At 35.2% G+C, this 26,558-nt stretch overlaps 1 protein-coding gene across 1 annotated transcript in view; it reads right to left on the bottom strand.

Annotated features, from left to right (window-relative positions):
• Nucleotides 1-26,558, bottom strand: part of FBXL13 (F-box and leucine rich repeat protein 13) — a 98,761-nt gene that overhangs the window by 12,081 nt on the left and 60,122 nt on the right. Inside the window, exons 13-18 of the mRNA XM_074827867.1 lie at nucleotides 18,718-18,816; nucleotides 17,978-18,095; nucleotides 17,663-17,825; nucleotides 14,693-14,812; nucleotides 13,540-13,666; nucleotides 5,907-5,990 (exon numbers count right to left, since the gene is read on the bottom strand). Coding sequence (XP_074683968.1) covers nucleotides 5,907-5,990; nucleotides 13,540-13,666; nucleotides 14,693-14,812; nucleotides 17,663-17,825; nucleotides 17,978-18,095; nucleotides 18,718-18,816 — 711 coding nt within the window. The remainder of the gene's footprint in view (nucleotides 1-5,906; nucleotides 5,991-13,539; nucleotides 13,667-14,692; nucleotides 14,813-17,662; nucleotides 17,826-17,977; nucleotides 18,096-18,717; nucleotides 18,817-26,558) is intronic.

Genomic DNA, 26,558 nt, shown 5'->3' with positions numbered 1-26,558 from the left:
GGAACCACTAGCAAAACTGTCACACTAACTTGGATATTAAGGGAATATTCATATAGCCCTGGGCTGACTATTATTCTGAGTATCCTAGTAGTCAGTAGAGAGACAGGGCTTCTCAAAGAACCAAGGAAAGGTTCCCTGACAGATGCTTTCTAGGAACAATTTGCTCCACTGACTATAAAAAGTAGCCTAAGAAGACTCCCTTCCATAGGTATAAGTTACTTAAATAATACCTCATAAATTTTATTTTGCAAAGGACTTAGTTGCTTAGACTTAGACTCTTCAAAATAATTAAGCATGAATTTACACCTCTGAGTGCATGAGCTTTTAGGCACTACTGCTATTTTCAAAGTAGCCACTGCCCTGCTATGTAAAGCCAGAGGTATAAAGTTCTCATGCCCCAGTTTATGCTTCACCTGGGTTCAGAAAGAGCACTGGGAAAAAATAAAGCATGAAAACACCAACAGTTATTAAAACAAAGACACCACCCTTTGGAAGCACCCAAAACACCAGAAGCTGAGAGAGTATTTGCAGGAAGTATCACTAAAAGCCCTTCTCTCTTCACCCTTCCTTAGACATCAACCCCTGGAGAGACAAACTTTTACCTGATATAGCACAGACACCTATATGTTGTAACTGCAACCATTAGAAAAACGCCAAACACTCTCAAGAGCCAAGTCTCAGAACTTAAACCTCATGGACGGTCAGCTGAACTTATTTCTGATACAGCTGATTTCTAAATCTGTTGAGTACCCTGTAGAATCGTGACAAGACACAGATGCCAGGAGGTCAAATTTCTGAATGAAATACTAAGTACTTCTTTGCAATAGCAATCCCAGAACTATTGCCCCATTTCTTCTACATACCTTTGGGCAACCCGCTATGCTGACAGATGTTAGTCTGTGGCAGTGACGTGCCATTGTTTTCACAGCTTCGTCTGTCAGCTGAGGGCAGTAAGAGACATAGCAGTGTTCCAGGTATTTTGTGCCCTTGCAGAACTCCTGAAAGAGTGACAAACAAAACAGTCATTCTTAGGTGACAGGCCTACTCTGCTTTTCTCAATTTACGATACTTTTACATCAATCCTTTGATCCACTTCAGGCACTTCAGTTTTCTAGGTACCCTTTATTACTAGTGAAGCCATTCAGCTGCTGGCTGTGAATGTCACTAGAAAAAGACGAGATGCATTAAGAGGCTATTTTCTATTGCTTATACATTTATTCTTCTACTCCTGCAAATGCCCATTTGTCTGTATATTAACTTTTCTGGGTTTTTTTTCAAAAATGAACAAACAAGAGTATAGGTATAAATTACATTTTTTTCTTGGAAAAGAATGGGTAAGAATCTCAGGACTGTCACTTGGGATTTCTGGGTTCTGATTTCCTCTGTGGAGTTCAGGCCAGCTAACTGTGGCTGAAGTGCCATGTAATTCCTGCTGTGATACCTGTTGAATACAATTTCTATCCTCATTTTTAGAGCGAATAAGCACTTGAAAATCCTACTGACTTCAATTCCAGCACCTTTGTAACTCAGGTATTAGCTTTTTTGTATGCCCTGTAAAACAGATCATTTTGGAAAATAACAGACCCAACTGTTCAGTGACCTTTCCCAGTGGAGATAACTTCACATATTATGAAATTGTAAGAGCTGTTTTTGGTGACCTACAGATGGCAGGTGATAAATAGGTGTATGGTGTTATTATTATTACTACTACTACTATCAAGACATTTCAGCTTCTACATGAGTTTTTAATTTTTTGCATGAATACCTTTTTCATGTTCTCTTCTACAAGTTGAATTGAAAAGACCAAAGGGACAACTGATCACCTCAATGTGTTCATGTATTTTTCATCTTACATTTGATATTTGCACCTCTAACAGGTGATCATATGAATGAAAATTTTTGGCAAAACATATGTTAAAGCATATGTTTGAAATAGCATCAGAGAATCCCACATAAAACTTTGCTTCTCATGAAACATGGGTAGTTACAACTTTGGCATAGTATGCACATTTATTGTTTGCAATGAAACTCCTATGAAAGGCCCCATAGATTCATAAAAGATACTTTTCTCCTTTGCACTCTGAAACTTTGTTTACCTTTTGGCCTGAATCTTTTTCAAACCTGAAAATATTCACTTCTAGGCCTACAAAGAGGAGAAGGAAGACCATAATCTTCTCTTGAAGAGCCTGCAGATTTGTTAACTCAAGAAGCAAACAACCTAAAATCATATTTCTTCACCTAACGGTGCCATGATGTGAGGATCGCAGAACATCCTGCGGCTCAAGCAAAACTTTAGGTTCAGTGAGAATCTCTCCTGTTCTGTGACATCCAGCCTAAAACCATGGTGAGATAGATGTCTTAAATTTGTAACTGAGCTGATCTTCCAGGCCTGCTAATCTTGGCCTAAGGCCAGTGTAATTTGTCATTTACTGGAATGGAAATTCTACCTCTGTAGGGGAAAGAAGGAAATACTTATGTAGTAGATAGAATAAAAAACACTGGTTGCATGAAGCTTTTCAAAACTTTCAGGAATTAGTCCTGAGGTGAACAGACTAAGGCCAACACGGATAAATAACACATGTGCATGCACACAGAGACACAAAAATGCACATATTTATCATGCACAAATATTATATATTTATAATTCTGAAAAAAATTCTGTAGTAATCAGACTATTGCCTTTGACACATAGCTATTTTATCCTTATGTAAAACAGGAATTGGGACAATAACATATGTTGATCACTGGAAAATGTTAGCTTTGTTATGACCAAAAATTATGCAATTCTGTGTGATTTTCATAAGTCTTACTTAAACAGATGCAAAGAAATGTATTAAGTCTGACATTTGTTTCACAGACTGGAAATTTTTGTCTGTATCCTCATGCTAGCTTCTTTTTTCTATCTATCAGTATAGCTGTAGGAAGGCAGTGCTTATCGGGCTTTGGGTTCTTCTTTTATTTTACAAAAATATTAGAATGTCAATGTTTTAACTTAGGACTGGTTAGAATGGACAATTCAGAATTTATATTAATTGGCTTCTGTACCTTTCCTATTTCAATTATAGCTCTACAGGCTGTTTGTAACCTCCAATACAGAAACATTCTAAACCCAGTGTCCGAATGTTTTTTATCCATGTGTAAGAGAAATTGCACTCCCTTCAGAATCAAGCCTCAGATGTAATGACTTAGTCACTACATTCCCAGCTAGGGTATGTAGCACAAGCTGAAGCCAAGATTTCAATGCCTGTGAGATATGTTTATCTTGTTTTTACTGGCATAGTTTGTCTACATACATATTTAAAATATCCTTCAAAGTTAGGTTCTGAATTTGCTCTTAACTTTAAGTCTACCCCTACATTATTTTGCAAATAGCACTAAAATTACATTTGCAATCAAAGGGAATGGAGCTTTGTTTGCTCTCTTCATGTCTGCATCCCTGGTTCTGTGCCTATAAAGAATAACAGAAGAGGTTTTGAAGATAAGTAATGTTTGCAAAACATTTAGACACTACAAAGAATGAAATAACATAATTTTCTAACTTATTTGCACAATTTTAATTCTGTGTAAAGAAGGCCTGAGGACACACATAAGCATCAATGAAAATATGAAATACTAAACTGCTGCTCATTAAGTGAGCATCATCTGAGTTATGAATGAGCAAAGATCGTATTTACAAAATATGTGATCACATAAGCATACTGTTATAATGCCTGAGAACAAGTAAAAGAATTAACACTGTACAGTCAACATTATTTCTGTTTATATTATTTTTGGTTATATTATTTAGGTATTTTATAACTTTCCAGCAATTTACCTTAACAGTGTTAGTAAAGCCCTCCTAATATGCATTTTCTTTCACATAATTTAAATATTCTTTATATAACCAAAGGATAACAAAGTCATGCAGCATCCAAAGGGGTTACTCCCTACAAATTTTCCATAAATCCTTCAGATTCAACTTACAAAAAAGGACTTGCCATTTTGTTTCAAGTTACTTCTATCTCCTGCCCCCCCTAGATCCATGGCTTCTGTAACCCCTACATGTACTCCCTGCTGATGCTTTCTTTCTCAAAAAGTTCAAATTCATATGGCAGAGAAGGAAACCATAAACACTTTTTTTTTTTCAGTCTTTTTTTGAACTTACTCTTATGTAGTGAGACAACTGAAAGAGCTTCTTAGCCATAAGCATAGCACAATGCAGAAGTGAATATTCTCCTCTGAAAGCAGCAACACTGATGCTACACAACTTTCCGTGAGGTACACAAGATGTACATACTTGGTCATTGTTTCGGTTAAAACCATGGAACTTTACACAACATTCATGAAAGGCAAGTCAGAATTATTCCTAAAGAAGCAAATGCTAATAGCCTGACATGTATGTTGGGTAGCAAGATTCAATCCAGATGCATCCCTTGTGGTACAGCAACAACTGACTCATTCTTACAATATATGGCTATAAAATGATGGATGTTGGAGCTTTATAATGGAAAAAATGTAGAAGCTGAGGACTGGGATTACGTGAGGGCATTGCCTGTACCTGCAGCCTTATGATCTGCAACTGCTTAAGGGCATGAAATTGATATAATTAAAAACCATGATTTAAGCATTTCTGTTACATATGGTTAGCAACAATTCTCAGTTACTGAAAAAAGTGCTCTTATTTGGATGTAAATCCTCTCTTCTTCCTAACAAAATGGATGGTTCTTTTTTCTACTGTAAAGTTACCAACTAGTGTTTATTTCTTATATTGCTCTGAAACACAAAGCAGTAAATCCATGCAATCATATTGAATCTGTCAAATCTCCATAAAGTTTTAGGTAAACTTCAAGCAACCTGTGACAAGGATAAGGAATTTCACAGTTTAACTATACATTTTGGAAACAGTCACCTCCGTTTCCTCATTCTGAATTTTCAAACCAGGTTCATTTCATGCCCACTAGATTATGTATGGAAGTAAACAGCAAAAAGTTGACCCCTGTCCAACCTTTTCATACCACTTGCGACGACTGAACAGATCTCAGTCATACTGTCTCAGCCATCCCCTTTCCAGACTGCAGGTTCCTTGCTTACTTATCTGTTCCTTTTATGGAGATTGTACCATACCTCTGATCATCCCTATTACTCTCTCTGAATCTCTTCCAGTTTCCAGTGCAATGCTTTACCCATAAAAAGAATTACAGTAACAATGTATAACTGATTTTACCAAAACAAGACAATGAGTACTAATAAATCAGAATTTAGTCTGTAGTTACTGCTGTGATGATAGTGTTAGTCTAATAAATATTTGGATGGCAAGTCTCATTGTTGATATTCGTTAAAAAAAAGCAAGAGTTAGTAAATCAAAAATATAAAAAAAATTATAAGCATTGTAAAATGAAATTAAAATACTGCATTATTATTAATATTTCTAAGATAATTGCTGATTATTCAAGAAATAAAGTATTTCCTCACTGTGTAGACATGCTAAGTCTTCTAAATATGGCATTCAACAAATGACTGACTAAAGAAGTAGAAAGCAAGACCTGAAAGCCCACACCAGCAATGAGAAAAGTTTTAGATAGAAATGTTTTAGATAGAAATTAGTGAAGGATTTGTAGAGCAAGAAATAAATAATAGTACCAGCAATTTAGATTGAAATTTGCACAGTATAATTCAGTAGAAATTAAGGCGCTTGTAGAATGAATTTCAGAGACAAGCAGAATTCAAGATGCATTAAAATTCATGGAAGGAAAGAAAAAAAAAAGGAAAGGAATGAAAGGGGAGAATCATTTGTAAGAGTGAGAGTGCAGAATGGTGTAATGAAAAATGATGACATATAAAGTAAAGTAAGATCCGTTTTGGGCACGGTTAATTTGAAGAAATAGAGATGTTTTCAGGAAACACCAAGAAGAGAGGTGAAATTTTACCTGAATCCCAGTATCACTGATGTTTTTGCATTCTGATATAGAAAGTTCTTTTATTTTTCCAAGGCGGCCAAGGGCTTTCAAGCCCTAAAAAAATCCAGAAAAATTAATTTTAAAAATCAATACATGAAATTATATGTAATTACATTTAATATGTTAAGATGGTCAATAATATCCAATGTCTGTATAATAAAGCATCTATCTAAGAATTACAGCACCTTTTAAGACATTCTCTTCAGCAGAATGCATATAGTTTATCCTCCAATTTTTGCTTGAGGTATGTACAAGGATTAAGAATTCTTTACAGAAATAGTTAAATCGAGGAAGCGAAAAATTAGATTTTCCTACCTGTTCAGAAAGAAAGAAACAGAAGAAAACAGAAACCTGTTCAGAAAAAAAGAAACAGAAGAAAAGTAGAGTGGTGTGAAATACTTCCACAGGACAGAGACCAGGACTCTCATTAGACAAAATATATTCACAGATCTCCTCCAAAATTTGGGTTTGAAAGAACTTTTCACAAATTTTTTCATTGGAAGAACAAAATACTATTTGCTATGACCAAATAATATCTTAACATTTCTGCCTTTATGATTTGTTTACCAGTAAGGACTTTATGGCTACAGCTATGGTACAAGGCAACATTTGAAATGGTGCAGTCACTCTTAGGTGCATGAACAATCCCCATATTCAAGACAATAGGGAGGTGAAAACCTTGGTAAATTCCTATTTTAGTAGTGCAAAAGTATCCAAACATGCTTTATGATTTTTGCTGCTTGTACACCAGCAAACAGGACCATGTTCTGATCCTAACCTCTCTAATCTGAAGGAGAATTAAATGTTCATTTTGTAAAATGTATTTAGATAGTCACAGAATATCTCTGTGCTTCATATCAATAAAGTAAACTTCACTGAAAAACAAAATTATCACTTAATTCCATATGGTTAATAAATTATCTACAATTAGGCAGCAAACAGCACTGCACAGAGAGGAAATATCTTGAAAAAATAAGTGCATGTAAATAGTGTCTGGAATCCAGATGTGGACACTGTAATGATAATGCTGGAAGAGTGCGGCTGGAGTTCAAATTTTGCAAATTCCTGAAATCTCACAGGCTGAATAAAAACAAAAAATGGAACAATGAAAGAGATTTCCAATCCTGGCTACTTATGAAAACAAAGACATTTGCATTTTTCTCAGCAGACACAGTTATGTGGTGACCATTACTTTCAACAGCTTCATGAAAATCTACAGATTTCAAATTTTTGTTGACCATAGCACTCCTATTCAAGACAAAAAAACCCCACATGGGTTTATGTCAGAATTTGAATTCCTTACAGCAGAGACTGATAGTAATAGGTGTGACCTTATGGACATAATTTCTTCTTGCAGGTTTCTTTATTTAGAAGTGGCACCACTTTAATGTACTTGGTAATGAAATACTAAAGAATATTATAAAGATTTTTTTGCTATATGACAACTAATGCTGCTATGACGTCAAACTAATGCTTTATATGACTAGAGTGACATTGAATCACAGAACAACTATTTTTTTTCAATGAAAAACAAGGTCTCCTTTGAGGCATTTCATTAGTAATTCCAGATCTGAGAAGGGAAAGAGTGAAGACATGGGAGACAAGGAATGTCATTAGGAACTGTCTATTACATAGAAAAACTATGAAACTTTTACATTTCCAAAAATAAACCTCTTCGAACAAGCTCCATGCAGGAAGTCTAATCTATGTGAAATTTTTAACTATTATTTTTGTACCTTACATATATATAAAGGAGCCAGTTATCACTAGTTTTTATTATACTTCCTGATTTATTCAGTAGTATTCCCTGATAAGTAACATCAGAGGTCCCCATCCAGGATACTGTCCTGTTTCTAGAGACTTTTATCTTCTATACTAAGCCTCCCCACATTTTTGAAAGATATGGTCAGAGCTATCATAATATCATTGGATCTCCTAGAAATAGATGTTAGCAAAACAAATACTGTGCAGCATACAGACTAGGATCACCCACTCTATGTGACTCCAAAAACAAACTTCCTTTTTAACATAAAGAAATCACCCCATGTATCTTGTGTCAATCTTCTGGGAAGATTTTGTCCTGCATCTCTTGTATAGCATGTATATTACCATTTCCATTTAGAAAAGAACTTTAAAGGAAACTTCCTCTCCAACCAAATTTTTCCAAGCAATTTTTACATTTTTGTTCTGTTTCATTAACTTTATTATGTGAGGCCCAAACATTCGCAAAACATTATTTATTATTATTTCACCATGGTTTTTGTAGATGAGAAAATGAGTATCAACTGTACCAGTTGGTGAGGGTCTTCACTTGCTAGAGACAAAAGTCATCTGAGGCTATGGCATACCAAAGAACAACTCTTTATTATTTATATTCACAAGCTGCAAGTCTCTGCCTTTCAACTGCAGACTGCAATGAATGTACTGTCTCTCGCTAACAATAACCATGTGCTATGCTATTTTCAACTTCTTCTGAGATTCCTGTTCACATATCTCTTTGTAACCTTAAAGGTCAGCATCTGTAATGTATCTTTATGTTCCAGAGATATACAGATGTTACTTCCTATTCATACCCCAAACCAAACAGATTGACCTCAAAGTGACTCCAATCTTGAAGACAGTTCTTAAGAGGCATCTCCCACCTTCCATTTCTGAGCCATTTAACATTAAATGATTCAGTTTGTCCTCTAAAATGCTCAGTTTTCTGCACAGATTAGCCACAGTCAGGCACCAGTTTCATGGATCAAACACTAGAAGAATGCAATTCCTATCATGCAGTACCATTTTGCTAATAACAATACATATGTGGCAGAACAAAGTTCAGTTTCAGATAGCAAAAGCCTTCTGAAAATGGGTAAGTTCTTAAGCAAATGTAGCTATACTGTTTCCAGTACCTGAGCTGATATAAAGATGGGTCAGACCTGTTTACAGGAACTGTAGAGACATTTTTCTATCACAGTGCAGAATCCTCCTGTATGACTTTGTGTATAATGCATGCCATAAAATTAAATTTCTGTACCTAACATAATTTGTGGTTAGACCAGATCATGACTTATGAAATACAGTTGCCAACATTTGCATTGGGAGTCAAGGTGTTAGGACATCTGGCATCAATTGTAATGACTCTCTGTGTTAGTATTTCCTATTTCTATGTTGAATTAAGTTGCTAAGTCTCCAGGTCAAATTCTCTCTTTCTCTATTCTCCCAAGCAAACTGGAGTGCTAACATCTGAATTTGGAGCCCACTTTAATAAATTTTAACATTTCCTTTTTCCTGCCTTGGGAATGTGTGTGATTTATTACATCCTTTCCTTTGGAAATCAAATGCAACTAATTCATTTGCAGTCTGTTGCTGGTTATATCTATTAGACCTGATAATATTTTTTTTCTGAACTTTCACAAGGCTCTTACTCAGTCCTACTGGCCTAACTTTCTAAGAGACCAAAATGTGGAACCAGTCTATGGATTCAAGTAACCATAGATTCAGAATTCACTAAGTGCAAAGAAATTCCTCTAGATAACTGTGGAAAGCCAAAATGCCACTTTGTTTTAATTTTTTCCCCCTATTTAGAAACTTATTACAGAAATATTAGTAAATATTTATGTTGCAGCCTGGCCTTCAGGACCAGCCAAGATCTGAAGATTAAGTACAAACACATAAGAAAAGAAAGCTGAGCTAACTGTGTATACATCCCTATAACCACTACTCCAGAGTTCCTAACGATTACAAATTATCCTCAACTGCAAAGAGTAACTACACACAGCACCCAAAAAAATCTGTTCCTGATCAGCTGACTTGATGCCATAGATAATTCTTGAGGAAGTATTTCAGCTAAAAGAGAGAATGGGGCCTTAGACTGTTGCAAGAGAGAATTTAATGCATGACAGTTATTGCAGAAGAAAACACAGAAGCAATGAATATTTCTCTGTGTACTTCATATTTCCTTTTTATCTTTGATTTCAGAAGTGTATCAGGATTCTTCCCATTTTTAAAGTATTTTACATATTTTTTATGTTTTAGGCTATTTTTTTTCCTCTCTCATTATTACACTGCATATAATTCACCACTAATATTAAGCTTCCCTGAGTCTATGTCAGACCATATACTGCTTTTGTTGCTGGATGCTCTATATATCTCAGGAGTCAACTAAGTTACTTTAACAGTTCCTTTTATTATTATTTGCTATGCTTTTTCTGACTGTCTAAATCCTGCTTGACTTAAGACATTTTCTTCAAATGTCCTGAACTTCTATACTTAATGGTTTTTTTTATGTCCCAAGAAGATGGGTGGTCCAGGCCATATGCATTAGCAGCTTGTGCCGGAATGAGTAAAGCTAGGCAGCTGAATGCTTTCAGACTCTCAGACTTGGAGCAAAACTGCCAAAGCTGTGTAATATACACATCAAGAAAAAGTTCAAGACATTTTAACAAAAATATGGAGAACATTAGAATAAAGCTTATAAATAAAATTGCTTCTCCAACTCATGGAAGCGTTTCCACTGAGTCACTAGGACTGCTTTTATAAGAAAGATAAACAGGTTTTAGCCCTAAGTGCCAGTGTTTTCAGCTCCATAATAGAAGCTTAAACACTTTGCATGTATTGTAAAGGCCTTTACAATGATATCTAAAATGAGTTATGATTACAATATTATCTATGCATTCCTGAAAATATTCACAATACTCACAATTTAAAACCCAGAAGCCTATGGTCTCTATTTCAGGGAGTTTAGGAGAGCAAAGCGTGAGGGAAAACAATGAGGGGTAGAAGGCTAGCAAGAAAAAAGGGAGTTTTCTCAAAAAATTTAAAGATAGTCTTTTCAAAAACTCAACATTCTTGGCACTGTCATTGCGTCTTTAAAAAAAAATGCTGTCACTAAGTTTGAAATCTTTTCATTTGTATGTCTCTTTTAAGTTGTTTATAACTGTAAGAAACCAATTTGCAGTACTTCAGCAGTGACAAAAACAAATGTCCTTCCCACTATTAAAAAAAGTTATTGAGACTTAAAAATGTGTGTTAATTTAGCTTTAAAAAATCAATTTTGAATAAAGAAGGAAATATTTTCTGAAATGTAAAAGGATGAATGCTAAAATAACTGATTGAATAAATTAATATTTTAAATGTAATTGTGTTTTATTTTATGTTTTGTCATGTATTCTATATGAGTAAGAGCAATGTAGTCAAAGCTCTAATGAGAAAAGTGAAGAAACTTCTGTGGTATGCCACCAATCTCTCATATGCATAAAGCTGATATCCTTTTCATGGGATGATATTTGATTTTGTTAATGAATGGTCTTTGATTTTTATTTAGCAAGACATGTAAGTGTACACCCAACCTTAAGCATGTGATGAATTACTTGCCTTATTCTAGGTTCTGTTTAGAAGTTTACCTAGGCATTTTCTCTCAATGTAAAATGCATAATTTTCTATACAATACCAAAATTTGAAAACATGCAATGATTATTTTTATGCAATTCCCAGTCTTTCTGTTGACGAGCAGACTCAGGACAAGGATAATAAACTTCTCCAAACATGAGAGAGAGACGAGTGCTGTATTTCTTATTAGCATTGCATATTTCAGTTACTGTGAGCCTACAGAGTACTTTATTAACAAGATCTCATCAAGAAAATTCTAAGAGTCAATATATTTCTTCCAAATGCAACACATTCCCTGAATGAAAGACAGAGTGCAACAGGAACATTTCACTTATTTGGCAACAGAGAAACTACAGAGGGAGGCACCAACAGTGGAAAAAACTTCCATTTTGATTAACATTTAAATCAGTCATACTGAGGCACAAATCTGCAACAAAATCTGACTCTCCTCTATCCTTTCCTTAAGTATATGTCATCCTTATTGCACTAAATTCTGCTCTGCTTTGATGGGCAGAATGATTCTGTCATCATTTGAAAAGCTAGAAAGGAAAATTCTCCTGTGTAGTGCAAATCTATGTTGCGTATTCTACATGTTACACACTAAACAGCAAGACAGCAAAAGCAAGAGAGATCTCTTTGCTGCACAGACTGCAGCAAAGCATATGAGCCTTATAATTTCTCTTTATCAGCAGAGCATAATGGTGTTGATTACAGCACATAAAACATTGCACACTCTGCTACATTTTTAAAGCAATTTGGCAACAGTACTTACAAAGTCTGAACTGAAAGGTATCTTAATACAACTTCACCTATATGCTAATAAAATGCATAATATGAAGTCAATGCATACAAATAGTAGCTTGTTGCAAAGCAGATTGTTAGATTTCCTTTATCAAATCATGTTTTAAGATTAGAAAATGTATTTATTATACATGCATGAACGTTACATACTTAAAACACAGTGAACAGCAAAAACCGTAACAGTTTTGTAGCTAGTACTAGCAATCAGATCAGAAATTACAAAAATGATAAATGGTCAGTTTCCGGGTTAATTTATGTGTCTTGTGGGAGGGAGGCAACTGAACGCCTTAGAAATGCAGTGTAAGCAAAAGAGCTTGGTTTATTGCCAAGGTCATGGGTTGTGCTGTGTGAAAACTAGAGTAAGAAGTAACAAAGCATTTTAAAAGACTAGCTGTGGCAGGCAAGGAGAAAGAAAACATTTATGTTGAAACATTGTGGGACTGTAATTCAAGGCATTATAAAACTCATTCAGATATAATTTTATATTTCAAATTACCACATTAAATGAAGTCTTCTTGGATTTCCCAACCCTCTTTACTTAGCTTAATTTTTTTTTTAGGCTTCCAGAAAAGTTACAGGCATTTTAATTACTTTTCTCACATTTTAATTACTTTTGCACAAACTCTGTGTTAGAGTCAAATAATAAAGTTCTTGGTCAGAATTCTGTTGGAACAGTGACTAGTCTCTATGGCAAGTTTTCTTCACAAAGTTTCTCCTAGATTTCTGTGTTCAGTGAAAAGAGTTTGCCCCAAAAGTAAAAGAAACTGCAGAACTGGCTCTGAACCCTGTGCACAAAGCAGGACCTGCCAAGAACATCTGATGTGGAGGCCTGCAATGTTTAACCTGGCTCCCACATTCATTATTTTGCTTTCCAGAGTCTTACCAAATTGACACATTGAAGATACCTTGTTAGTATTTCTTTCACTAGTAATTATTTTCTAGACCACAGTGTAGAGCAGTGACTGCTAGAGCTAACATTCAGGATTTTTCACCATAAAATCTAGTTCATGGAAAAGACTATTTTTATAAATTTAAATTGTAAAAATTACCTTTTTTTTAGTTTTCCTTAGGTCTAATCATCCTGAAGCAAAAAAATTCTGTTTAATAAACATTTTTTCCAGATCAGTTTCACAGCAGCCAAACTCTCTCTTTTTGATGGTTTCTGTTTCTCTTTCAAATGTGAGAATTGTTCAACATGAGAATTGTTCAACATAAGGATTATCTTTTATTGGGTACTGCCTATACACAGGGTAATATTGTATTATATACATTTCTAAAATATATTTTCATGATACTGCAACTCCACTGCTTCATATCCATGCAGGTTTTTAAATGAATGGTTTTTTATTTCATTTTTTCAGAAAGCCTAAATAAAATGTAAACACATTTTTCATTCTTTAATCATATATATATATATATATATATATACCATATCAGAGATGCTGGTTCCAGAGAGATCAATGGATATCAATGATGACATATTTCCCAAAGCCTCAATTCCAGCATCAGTCACATTTTCACAGTAACGCAGATTTAGGTAGGTCAATTCATGACATCTAAATTAAATTTAAAAACAAAAAAACCAAACACAAATGTCACCTTTCCACTTTTGTTACAGAAATGTAGTATAGCAAGTACATTTTTGTAATAAACCTTGCTAAGTTTTTTTCAGGGAACCTATGAAAATAAGCACTCTAAACCCATGGAATTATACCAGACTTCTGATACCTAGTTTACATAGGCACTTTCAAGGATTATACTCATAACGCATAAACATTGCAAATATTTCAAACCATGAACAGCAATTAAATCAAAATATGAAAATCAAGGAGCTGTGTAACAAATAAAAGTATTTTAAAAATTTATTTGATACTTGACTTGTCCACATCTCCAAATCCCTCATATCTTGCACAGGAACTTCAAAGCTCACTGCAATGACAGGATTCAGGACCCCATGGCTGTACCCACATCCAGTTCCAGCTACACAAATAATGGTACACAGCAAATGAAAACATTGCCAGGTTCTGCAAATGAGCAGATACAGCACTGACCATACATGGAAGACTGAATTTTACTGCATAAGTAAGCACTGTAAACTATACGTTCCCATAACCAAACAAGAAAACCTGAGAAATGTGACTCCTCAAACAGTGCAGCTACGCTCAGTGATGCTCAGCTACCCAATACTGCTTCCGAGGAACTGGAATTGAAGCAGTTTAGCAATAGAGTGCTTTTTGCTTGTGCAGACAACAGTATTTATTGAGTTTACAAAAATGTAACTTACACATACTAATCTTTTAATGCAGTTTTGTCACTGACGACCATCATTTACACACCTTTTCCTCCCTAAAATTAAGACTTCTCAGGTTTCCATATTTATATTGATGAATTCCCCTTTATATAATGGATCATTTTTTAAGCGATTCACAATGCCAAAAGGGACTAGTCATTTACCTAGTACAATTTCTGTATATAATTGGCTGCATAATTTTACCCATTTATTAACATATTAAGAACACTAACATCAGAAGTATGTTGAAAGTCTAACAACACTAGAAAAATATTGTACTGGACTATGGTACCTTTGTGCTATTTCTGTGACAGAAGCATCAGTGACACGAATACAATTAGTCAAATTCAGCTCTCTTAGCTTAGTTCCTGAAGAACCTTGTACAAATGGCCTTACACCTCCATCACTGATTCTAAAAGAGAAATGCAGACAATATTTATAATATGTATTTTTCCTACTCCATATAAGCCAATATACAATTTACATTCAGCCTACATTGTAGATAAGCAGAAATTAATAATGGCATTTTTAAAATAGCTTTTTAAACCCAAAAAGGATCAGAATCATTAATGGCTAAATTAGAAAGATGCTGCTCTTTGGAACTGCTGAAAACCAGAACTTTATGAAAAAAAGTCTATCGGCAATTACGAGAACTTCCAGTAGTCCCAACACTCAAATATGACAGCACTCCAAAAGACAGAGCTTGGAATACATATCTAGAAAGTATCAGAACATGTTTAAACATTTCAGAGTAATATTTATATTAGTAACTCTGTTAATTTAAGGTACTGAAAGAATTTAAAGGAAAAATGATCTTCTAGCACAGAAGCAAAAGTCATAGGTATTATATGTATGTAGTAGCTGTTCTGTACATATGCATGGAGAGTTAACCTGAGTTTATCCTTGGAGTGTTTCACTTAATTGCATATAATCTCAAACACAGCTAGTTTATAATATACACAAAGGTTATAAAAATTAAGTAGACAGAAAATCTTTCAGCCAAATTGAGAGGGTTGGACAGCTGACTGCAACTTGGATGTTTCAATACAGTTCATATCTCTGGTATGCTTAACATTACTGTACACTTAGCTTTTCAATACATTCCCAGTATTTCTTCTGTGTTCCCCGATGAATAAAAAAATAATCCCAGAATTCTGTAGGATGGAATCATATTTTGGCTTCCACAGTTTGTTGCAGCACAAAGAATCACTGCAAATCCCAAAGTCCCAGAAACATATGGGTAAGAATAGCATTACTAATAAAATGATAACCTGAACAGAGCCTCATCATTTGACCACAAGCTACAGATGAAGCCATAATTCATAAAGCGTTAATCACTCTGCAACAACTGTGGTAGTTTTGGTGTTATTTCACAGTGCAGTTGTTTTTCATTCAAGATAGATAAATTTAAGAAGTATACTTTCAGAATAATTAACTTGCATAGGGTCTGTAAGGAATGCAGAACCTGACAATACAGTCAACTGAATTTAAAAAAAAAAAAAAAATATATTCTGTAACCACACTAGGCTTGAGGGCTGAAATAATTGTGCTGTGAATATACATGCTAAGTTTCTCTAGTCAGCTGATTAACTGCATAAGAACACAGGCCACACACTGCTTTATCATACATGAAGATAACATACTTAAATTGGGAAAATGTGTCAAGGGTATGAGCCACCACATTGCCTGTGTCCATTTTTAGACACGTTTTTACTCACATCTCTATTATTTCATAATTCTAATAATCATGATCAGTTAATTTTCTTTCTTCATATTTCACATGTAGTCAAATACTTCCCGTAATTTAAGAATTCTGAATTGGTAGATTTGCTCTTTCCCTCCCTTTCATTTCACAAAAAAATTTCCATATCACTTAAGTTAGAAAAAAATTAGAATCTTACACTAAGATAAAATGCCAATGAAAAAAAGGAAACTGATTAAGAGCACTAAGATGGCTAAGCATTTCAAAATCTGTTCTTAAGATTCTACCACCAGTATGGCGCTTCCCTTGATTTCTATGAGAAATTCCTAAATGTTCTAACTCACAATGTGAACTTTTATAGCAACACACTGTTCAAATAAGAGAAACACAAATACTAACATCCCCCTTTTGTAGTTTCATAACTCTTGAAACTCTTTACCAAGTTTAGATGTGTTACAATCTATAACTTTGTTAATGCTGAAACTTTTACAAGTGTCTGGAAAATCAATAATATAAGCACCGAGTTTTACAATAGCTTCACAACTGCTTAAAAAGTTTTGTTAAGGCAATTCGGCAATTCTTTAGCAGTAGAGACAGTAGACACATGTGCAAACACACTCACAGCCCAAGATTTGGCTAACAGACTGGAAAATCCAGCCTTCTAAATGTTAAACCAGAAAATGCAGGCAGCTGTCCCATCTGCCCCACTGAACTACCAACGTGATGTCATGGTATTACTCCAGCACTTCTCAGCTCATCTACGCGCAGTGTTATCAGATTTTTATACAGCATTAACAGGCACAAAAAGTGCTCTAGTTACACATTAAAGCAGAATCCCTAAAACTTCATATGACATCAGAAATTTTAAGATAAGCAGCAATTCAGCTTCTTGGTATTATTTTATAGATCTGCTGATTTTGAAATGTTTGGAGGTTTTGCCTACCCTGTTCCCTCCCACCCTTGACTCCATCACCACGCCACAAAACAGGGAACAAGTGTGCAGTTTTGGAAGCCCTTCCATTTGTCTTTGTTTCCTCTGATAGATGACACACCTGAAGTAGAAAACAGTCTTCACATAAAATATATCCTTCCTCTACAATATAAATTACAATGTTGTCTTGGTAATTGTAAAAAATTGGCAGTTTTGTTTATATCTTAGTACTAGATAGTTAGAAAGTATTATTTTAATATTCACAAAATTAAACAATATCCAAATCTTAATAGAGTTGTGGCATTGGAATTGTCTTTGGTTATCATTTTCATCTTCTTTGTAGCCACATTCCAGCACTAAAATATGCCATGGCTATTAGGTAATATTACATCTACAGTTGATTTTTTTGCTTGAACTGGAGTAATAATGAATGGATTTTTGAAAACATGATACAGGAAAAAACCCTACTTGTATAAAGTATTTTTTTACATATTAACATACATGTGTTAACATTCTAAGAACTTATTTTTAAAACTGAAAGATATGCTAACAGGACTTATTACAAGTATAATTAACTTTAACAAAATTCCTTTGCAATAGTTTGAAGAAATTTGGATGTGGTATAGTACCTTATGCAGTCTGCTACATTCAGTACAAGAATATGCTTCAATGGTGAAATCATCTCAAGACCAGCATCTGTAATCTTCTGGCAATCAGCCATATGAATGTGCCTGATATATGGGCAGCATTTACTCATAAATTTGAAACTTAAATCAGTAATTTCGCTATTCCCTGTTGAAATATATAAAGACATAAGTTACACATCTGACATACATTAAGGGCCTGATCCAAAACCTGCTGAAGCCAGCTGAAAGATTTATTTCAAATTATCTGGATTAATTTTGAAAATACATCGTCCTAATTTTGTGAATTGTTATACTAACCTTCAATGCTGACCTTGACAAGTTTACATTCAGCAAGAGCTTTAAAAGTTGTATCAGAAAGATGTGGAGAGTCAAGAAAGACAACAGAAACTATCTGTTGGCATTTTTCAACCAGAGCCTTCAAAAGGAAAAAGGTGAAATAAAATATTCATATACTTATGCTGTCACATAAAAAAAAATCAGCAAATATTCTGCACATAATACCAAATATTACAATTTCAAGCAAATAGTTATAATCCATTTTAACAGTAACTTCTAGCCAGTGAGCGGTATACAAACTACTGAAATTCTCCATACATTCATTATGTTTGGGAACACAAGGAAAAGTAAGTAACTGGAGACATGAAGTATGGCAGACACCCGAGACAGAGATCTAGTTAACAATCGCTTTTGCAGGAGCTTTAAAATTCTTTTTAGATGGGCAAAATTGGTAGCAGAATGCTGTGCCCACATATTATATTTGCTTAACACTGAACAAAATTAAAAACTCTTATAAACTGGAAGACCATAATTTAGCCATTACCCATGTAGCAAAAGATAAGACAACCGAAATTTTCTGAAAGTGACTGCAAGTGAGCAAGATTTATAAACATAATCAGATAATAGTTTAAAAAAATATTTTCAGGGAGAAATTTTTCTCTTAAATTGTATCTGCATAACTTTCTTTAAAGTCAGTTGAGAGTTCCTAGTTCCAATATCAGAAAGTTTCTCAAATTACAGATTTATTTTCAATTTCTTACTTGAATACATCTGTCTGTAAGAGTTGGCATTTTGTTGATTAGCAAATCTTGAATCCCACTGCAGCCACGGGCAATATTTCTGAAGCCATCAACTGAAATCTGAGTAAGAAATAAAATATTTATGTCTCAGCAAGCCTAACAAAAGCAATACCAAGAAAGGCTTGAGATCTTTTCGATACTTAAAATTCATAGGTACCTAGATGATCACTAAAACAAGATATGCATTAATCCCACTGAAAGAAAAACAGACCCATGATATATACATATTATTCTGAAATTTTAACATCATCCAAATCCAGGATCTGTTCCAAAAGTGTATCTACTAAGCAAGCTAGACTAAGGCACAATTTCTACAGTCAACACCATTTATGGGAGTAGCAATGAATGTCATTGTCACATCCTTCTACCTTTGTTCTCCCAACCTTATCAGGCACATGGCAGGTGCTCACATCTAGTTTGAAGGAAGGTTTGAGTGTGGTAAACTATCTTCATTGTTTTTTCCATAGTAAAATGTGTGTTAAATTCAGATGGGATACAAAGAAAGGTCCTATGCAGTCACAGTAACATGGAGCTTGTTTACAGAATCCCTCATGTAAGACCACATCACCAACTCTGCATACTCTAACAGAGCAATATTCAGTGAAAGTCTGAATGGACAGATGGACCTGTCAATTCAGTTCATTCCCTTTATCACTGCAGGGAGTGACTTTAGGGAGTTACTCCAGGGAGTCAGTTCTTCAACTGAACAAATTCAATAGATGTCAGTTCACTCTTGGGCGTATGAAGTAGTTCCTTTGACATATAAATCCTCTGTAAAGCACAGGACAGTTTCCTTTTAGCTCCATGTTCTACAGACAACATGGATGTGAACCATTCCTCCCCATGAAATAGTCCCCCCTGATATTTGCATGTAGAGATCTCACTATTTCCCAGAGTTTTGAAGTTGCATAATCTAATAATCTTGCACTGCTCTGCACCAGGAATTCATTTGCAAAACATCTACAAAAAAGCAGTCTGACATGTTTTCCTGCGTACCAAACAAGGCCTCTGGAGACAAGAATCCAAAGGGGGAAACTTCAAAGATAAAGTCTACTGAGAGGGATTCTTGCTGTACCCCACCTCTCCAGCTGCTGCAGAAGCCTGATTTGCTTAGTTACATTGCTTAAGGGGAGTGGCAGTGTAAAACACGGGCTTTGCTTAGGCTATATATGTTGTCTGACAGTGGACACCATTAGCAGACAAGAGATAGTCACAGAAAAGCAAGCCAGAAGCTAACAGCAGCTAATCACCCATCACACATCAGTACAGTAGCAGTGCACCAGAAGATGCTTTCAGTTCTTGCACTTGCAGCCTCCAGCCTTTGTAGAACATCTGACTGTTCCCCACAACTACTTATCAGTGGAAACAAGGGCCAAGCCTGTTTACCTTCCACTCTAGCATTGAGTGAGGTGGTTAACACATTGGGTTTCTGGCTTTTCTTTTTGCAAACTTAATGTTTGGGTTCTTTTTGAGTGTGAGATTTTTTTTCATGAGCTGAGTATCTGACTTCAAGTTATAATCAAGGCAGACAGCATAATGCCCCATCTTTTAACTTATGGCCAGGTCGGCTTGCTCTTTATTTTCAGGCTGGAGTGGCCTTTTAAAGAGATTATTTATAATTTTTAAAAAATGTTTTGATGTTAAATGTCTTGTCACTCCTTCATAAGGGATTGTGGCACTCTGTACTTTTTTCCCCTGTGCAGGGTGGTGTCAGCACTAGAGGGGAACTGGCTACATGTCTGTCAAATGTGTTCTTAGTCTTGAAGTGTTCGTGCAGGTCTCATGTTCAGACAGACAGAATATGGTGTGGCTCATGACACACACTGGCACTGTTAGCATAATGGATGCAAATAGTCTGATGTGTTTTAAGCTCAGGACAGGTGTAGCATGAATGTTTTTCCTATAGTGGGTCTGTAACAGCCTGCAAAAACACAAAGTGAAAACCCTACCATCAGAAAAACTATAGGAAATATTATACAGGTAATGCATGGTGATATAAATCTCATCAACTACCCTTTGTCAGCTGCCTGTGTTCAAGGTCAGGTCTGATATGGTGCAGCTGTGTAACCCTGGATCAGGCTCCTCTGAAAACATCTACATTGTAAGAAAGAGCCAAAGAAAGAAAAAGAGCAAAATCTTGGGAGGCAGGAGGAAAGGCTGCAGAAAAGGATTATACTGAAAAATAACCATCTTGTAACTACAAGCTGGTCAGAGCATGTAGAGCCTGTTGGTGCACTCCAGGCTCTCACACACCCTCCAACTGAGACATGTCTGCTGGACAAAAGGACACCATGGCTTTGGGAATTGGTTGATGTGGGTAACATCAGCAAGGGTCTGCAGATAAGTACTGCAGATTTCACCCATCAGCATGGATAGATTGGCTTTGCCCACCTCAAATGACTGCAAAAAACCAGTACTAGTGTAGTGCTACTGTGGCAAAGGCAATCCTCTTTTCAACAGGTAGTGATCACCAGAGTGTAAAATGTTGGCATGGAAAGATGGCTGCTAGTTCTCAGAGCAGAATATGAAATTCAGTTGTGCAAATTCTACAGTTTTGTACTCACTATCGGTATGTGTAATGTAGTACAATGTAATCCCATCTCTAGTTTCCTCAGCCCAAAACCTCCCGTCTGTAAGAAAGGGATTAGCTTACACTGTGAACATCATGCAAACAGCTGCCTGAGGGACGTATTGGGAAATTTCCATTCTCTGCTGATCAAGAAGCACGAGTTGCTTTAACATGGCATGACCAATCCATTCAAGCAAGAGTTTACCTAACCCTGCAACAAGCCTCCTCCTCATTGGCTCTCAAGCAGCACAGCAACAGAAGACAACACATTTCTGCAACACACACCAATTAGTTAAATATGTTAAAGTGAAACGAATCACCCCCTAGAAATTTCAGTTTGAGAGGTGAATTTCTGGTAATTGAGTCTTGTTCTTGTTCCATATACTACAAAGAACAAAGCATTCCCAAGGGAAGAGAGGGTATGTTACATCATGCAGTTTCTTGTAATACGTGGTAATAACACTGTCCATTATAACCTGAACATGGTGCCTTTTCAAAAGAAAACTGAGGTTTTCACTTTTCTAAAAAAATCTGCCGCAGTTTGTTAAGCAGTTTGAGTATGCTTTAGCTATTAGGACAGTAGGATTTCCCTTTGTAACTGCTGAACAGATTTGCTATAATGAGGATAACTCTGCTCCCAAGGAACAGTCACTCAAAAGCTGAGATAATGCAGAACATGCCATATTAAGCTATGCTTATTGTTCAAACTGAAAAGATTCTGTAAGATTCAGTTTAAATGCATGCATCAGTTGTAACCAACTACAACTTACTCCTATGACTGCTAATCAAAGGAAGGTATAAGGCTTAATGGGGCCTGCTGCCAACTGTTCTTGAGTTTGTTTTTTTTTACCAAAAACACATTGTTAACTGTTAAGTACCTACGTAGGCTGGTGATCACAGTTAGATACAGAGAGTAGGAATACAAGATCCCTCATGTATAGGTACCTAAAATTTGGATGCAAATACAGTTAAATGATGGATCTTAGTTACATTACTTGTTCCTTTGGCCAAGATTTTTAAAATATCATTGAAAAAAACCTAAATGCAGACTCAGAAGCCTAATGTTAAACTCCTGACTTTGCAAATGTTAGCCATTTAACTGAGCAGTAAGATAAATATTCGTGAGGCTTACAGGTTGTTCTAATAATTGTAGAGTTGAGGGGACTTTAAAATCAGGGAAATAGGTAGAAAAAATGCTAAGTCAAGAAAGTTCCAATGATATTGTTGATTTTAAAAATAGACTGCAAATGCTAAAGCCTTTGTTTACTCCACTGAAATTAGAAATATAACTGAGGTGTCTATGTTAGACCATTATGAAACCTGGGATCTTTGTACAGCAAAGAGTAAGAAAGATTCGAAGATGGGTCAGACCTGAAAAAGTCTGAATGACCTCTGGAGACCTCTCTCCCTCTCTAATTGTTATATAGATAAATTAAGGTAATTTTCTAGGCATTACCGTGGGTTAAACACCTAAAATTAAGTGAAATTCCCATTTCAAAAGGATAGATATTAGGTAGCAGGTAATCAGATCAAACTCAACAATGTTGAAGGACAGAGTAGCATATCTGTTTCTGGAATTCAGTAATGATTGTAGAATGTTAACTGCAGTCTAAAGGACTTTTAATCTGTTTGTCTGGAAAAAGTGTTTGCTTAACATAGTCATTTGATACTACAAATAGCAGCAATTTAGTGTTTTCCTCCATGCAAGCCAAAAACAATTATAATGAAGCAGCTAATAATACCCTTGAACAGATTGTTTCAAATTTTTTTCACTTGAACTGCCTTCTAACTTGAAGCTGAATAATGGATCTCAGGCATCAGGTTGAGAAAGTTCCAGTGTGAAACATGCATTCAGATAAGATTCAATTTAAATTAGTCAACATTTAGATGCTGCTGCAATATCATATGTATTTGCCTTATTTTCCTTTGTTCCTAGAACAAAAAAATCTTTATCTTAAATTTCTTTTCCAAAGCCCCCATGGGTTATCTATGAAACTTCAGACTCTCTTGAAGATAAGGTGTAGAAATATGAAATTTTATGCACTCTTTAGTAAAACAATTTCTTTCTCAACTCAGTTGGAATTTCAATATTTAGCAGATTGACCCAAGAGAGAACATCTTGACCTGAGAATCAGTGTTAGGATACATATGGAATTTAATACTGCATTCTTTGCCCCGGATCAGTAAAATCCCACTTAAACCTCCTCCTTCAAATCAGTTGTGAGGGAGGAAGTTTTGAAGGTTATTATGAGTCTTAGATCCTATAAAATTCTGCAAACCAGACTTTTCCTGCATGACTCAGCAAGATCATTTTATAAATGTATTATTTTTCTTGCATGTACAGGATCAGAAGTCAATGCAATGATCATACATAAAACAGAATTCTTTGGCTGTGAGGAGTTTTCAGTCTAATGTGTAAATGACTGATTTGTGTTTTTTTCTTAACTGTATGCTAGTATACTGTGATCTGAAATGAAAGTACATCAAAACAAACATGGAGCAAACCACAGCTAAAGATTTGTCCCCATAGATTTAGAAAATAAATGTAGTGAAATGATTAAATGCTTGTAAGAATGTCAAAACTCATTTAATTCCATCTTTTTATAGTTTCTTAATTCCAAAGAATAGGAACACACAGAATTTTTATTCAGGTTTTGGCTTACTTGCTACACATCCAGTACTGCTTTAAAATTCTTTCTTTAACCCCCTGAACTGATTGTATATGTGGAATCCACCCTGCAAAGGAGAATGCTGTCTGCGGCACTGAAAAGATTTTGAAGAAACACTGTTCTATGACCTAGTATTGTCAATGCACTGTGAGTGCAGAAACTTGAAAATCAGTGTTCAGGATTGAATAAGTACTCCTGTGGTGCACAAGGGGCTATCTTTTTTTTTGTTCTGTGTTTGTCAAGAATGATAAAACAAATTGTGACATCCTTTCAGATGTTTGGCACATTACATCAATGGCTTGCCTCCACATGTTATTTTTCTTTTAATTTTCCACTGTCCAAAAAAAGCTTATATTAACATACTCCTGAATTAGCATATTTCTAAAAATACAGACTAGTGCATGAGTAACTTATAATAAAGTACTCTTCAGTTACACGAGTTTGTACTCAGGAAATGTAATCAGTCCTCCAATAAATAAGGAACATGGCTCAGATTTTCTGCTCAAGTGATGGCCCATTTTTGCTGCTTGATATGTATGAAGACACCAGAATTTGACAGTAGCTGCCAAAATAAGAATTCTCCCAATGAAGCCAGAGCAGGAGGAACTCAAATGGTGAAAACTGGTGAAGCCTACCCATTTGCCAATTGCTTCTCTGACATCCCCACAAACGCTGCAGGATGTCAAGAAATCAAAGGGTCAAATTTATTTTTCCCAGTGGCCTGTGATCTCTTATCCAGCTGTGGTAAACTACGGCAATTGGTAGACTGCTCTAGCACATTTTGGGCCAGAATAGTTCCAGTCTGATAATCAGCCATGGATGTTGGCACCAAAAATAAAAAGTCCATTTCTTTGAAAATCTCCATCTTTCTAATTTAGCTGAAACTATCTCTCACCAAACTGTTCTAGCTGTATAATCTCAATCTGATATGTTGGTAAATGACATACAATTGCTTTATACCCTTCCGTCTTCTCAGGTTTGTGTCTAATAGCAGAAAATTTTCCACCTATATTGTTCAGTCTCAGAAGCAGAACAAAGAAATCTTATGCTTTCTAGGTAATTCTCTGAGAATATCAATGGTGTAATAGGACACCTCTGAGCAGGACACAGGAGAATCTCTATATTGTTATGTATCTTGAAACTCATTAATGAAAATATTTACCATGTGTGTCATAACGACACAACCTTAATTACCGAGATTTTATGCAAAAAATCCATACCTACAATTCATCCAGTATTATTACCATGTATTAATATAACATTCAAAGGAAAGACTGCCTTCTTTTTATGACAATAGAATAGAAAATGCATGCTTAATTCCAGCTTTTCTGCCTAACTATGTTTTAACAAGCTATTTAAATGCCCTGGTCCTCAAGTTGCCACTCGCAAAATCATTAGCATAATCACCCATTTTACAGATGGACTTTCTAAATAAATGTTCAAATCCTACAGTAGTAATGGTAATATAAGAATTCATATAAAAAGAACTGTAATGTTAAAATGAAGGAAGAACAGGAAACATCAAAAAAGAGGAAAAATTCTGTTCCATAGAATATATATTCTGTTCTATAGAACACTTTTTAGCATAATTTAGATGTTTACAATACAGCTTCACTGCATTTTTCTAACTAATTCTGAAACATTAGCCTTATAGAAATTTCCTTTGGTTTAGTTCATCCAGTGAGGGGGGAGAAAAAGAACTATATCTTATTAAAATGCTTTCTGCAACAGTGATGCAATTTGATGCTCTTTTTGGTTTTAACTGTTTACTTAAGCACTCAGTCATAATCATTAAGAACTGTTCCAGATTCGTGGGGAAACCCAAAATGGAGGCAGCTGTGGAATTCCTTTCAGAGCTCTCAAATACACTGGTGAGCAAACACGCTTTCCTCTGGAAAGGGGAGGATTGTGGTTTTCCCGGTTCGATGATGATCACTTTTCTCTGACTACTATTAGATCATGCTTTCTAGAGGCAGATCCTTACAGCTCATGATTACACTTCTGAACAAGCACAAATGTTGCTTTTGGAAAAAATAACCAATTACTGGCATTTTGAAAAAGTAACTTAGAGGTAGGTAGTTCTTAACTTTTGTCTAACCTCAACCCTCATTTCAAATTTCACACCATCACCACACAATAGTCTCAGCATGATTCTCAGGAACAAGAAACAGACACTCACAGTAAAGAGCAGACTGTTGCCCTATCTGCCTTCATCCTTGGTTCTGAAAAGTTTTAGTTAGATGGAAAGTTAAATTGTTATATTCCTCAGACTCCATCTCTTTATCATTTCACATGTATTTTGCAATTTGGAGAATCTTCTCAGTGCATAAAGAAATATACATGGCAGTCTTTATTAAAACATTGACAAGCTTTTATTGCCTTACAGTTTGGCACTTCACATTGGTTTTGAAGTATGTTTCAAGATACAGTACATATTTAAAAGTTTCTAAAATAGTACCAGATTCTAAAACTTTGGTTTTCTTTAGATGTTTAGTAGGAAACGAAAATAATCCTAAACATTAACTATTCTTAGATTGCAGTTATAAATACTACTTCAATTTATA

Source organism: Strix aluco, chromosome 5, assembly GCF_031877795.1.
Source record: "Strix aluco isolate bStrAlu1 chromosome 5, bStrAlu1.hap1, whole genome shotgun sequence".
Taxonomy (NCBI): Eukaryota; Metazoa; Chordata; class Aves; order Strigiformes; family Strigidae; genus Strix; species Strix aluco.
This window is presented reverse-complemented; position numbering and strand designations above follow the sequence as displayed.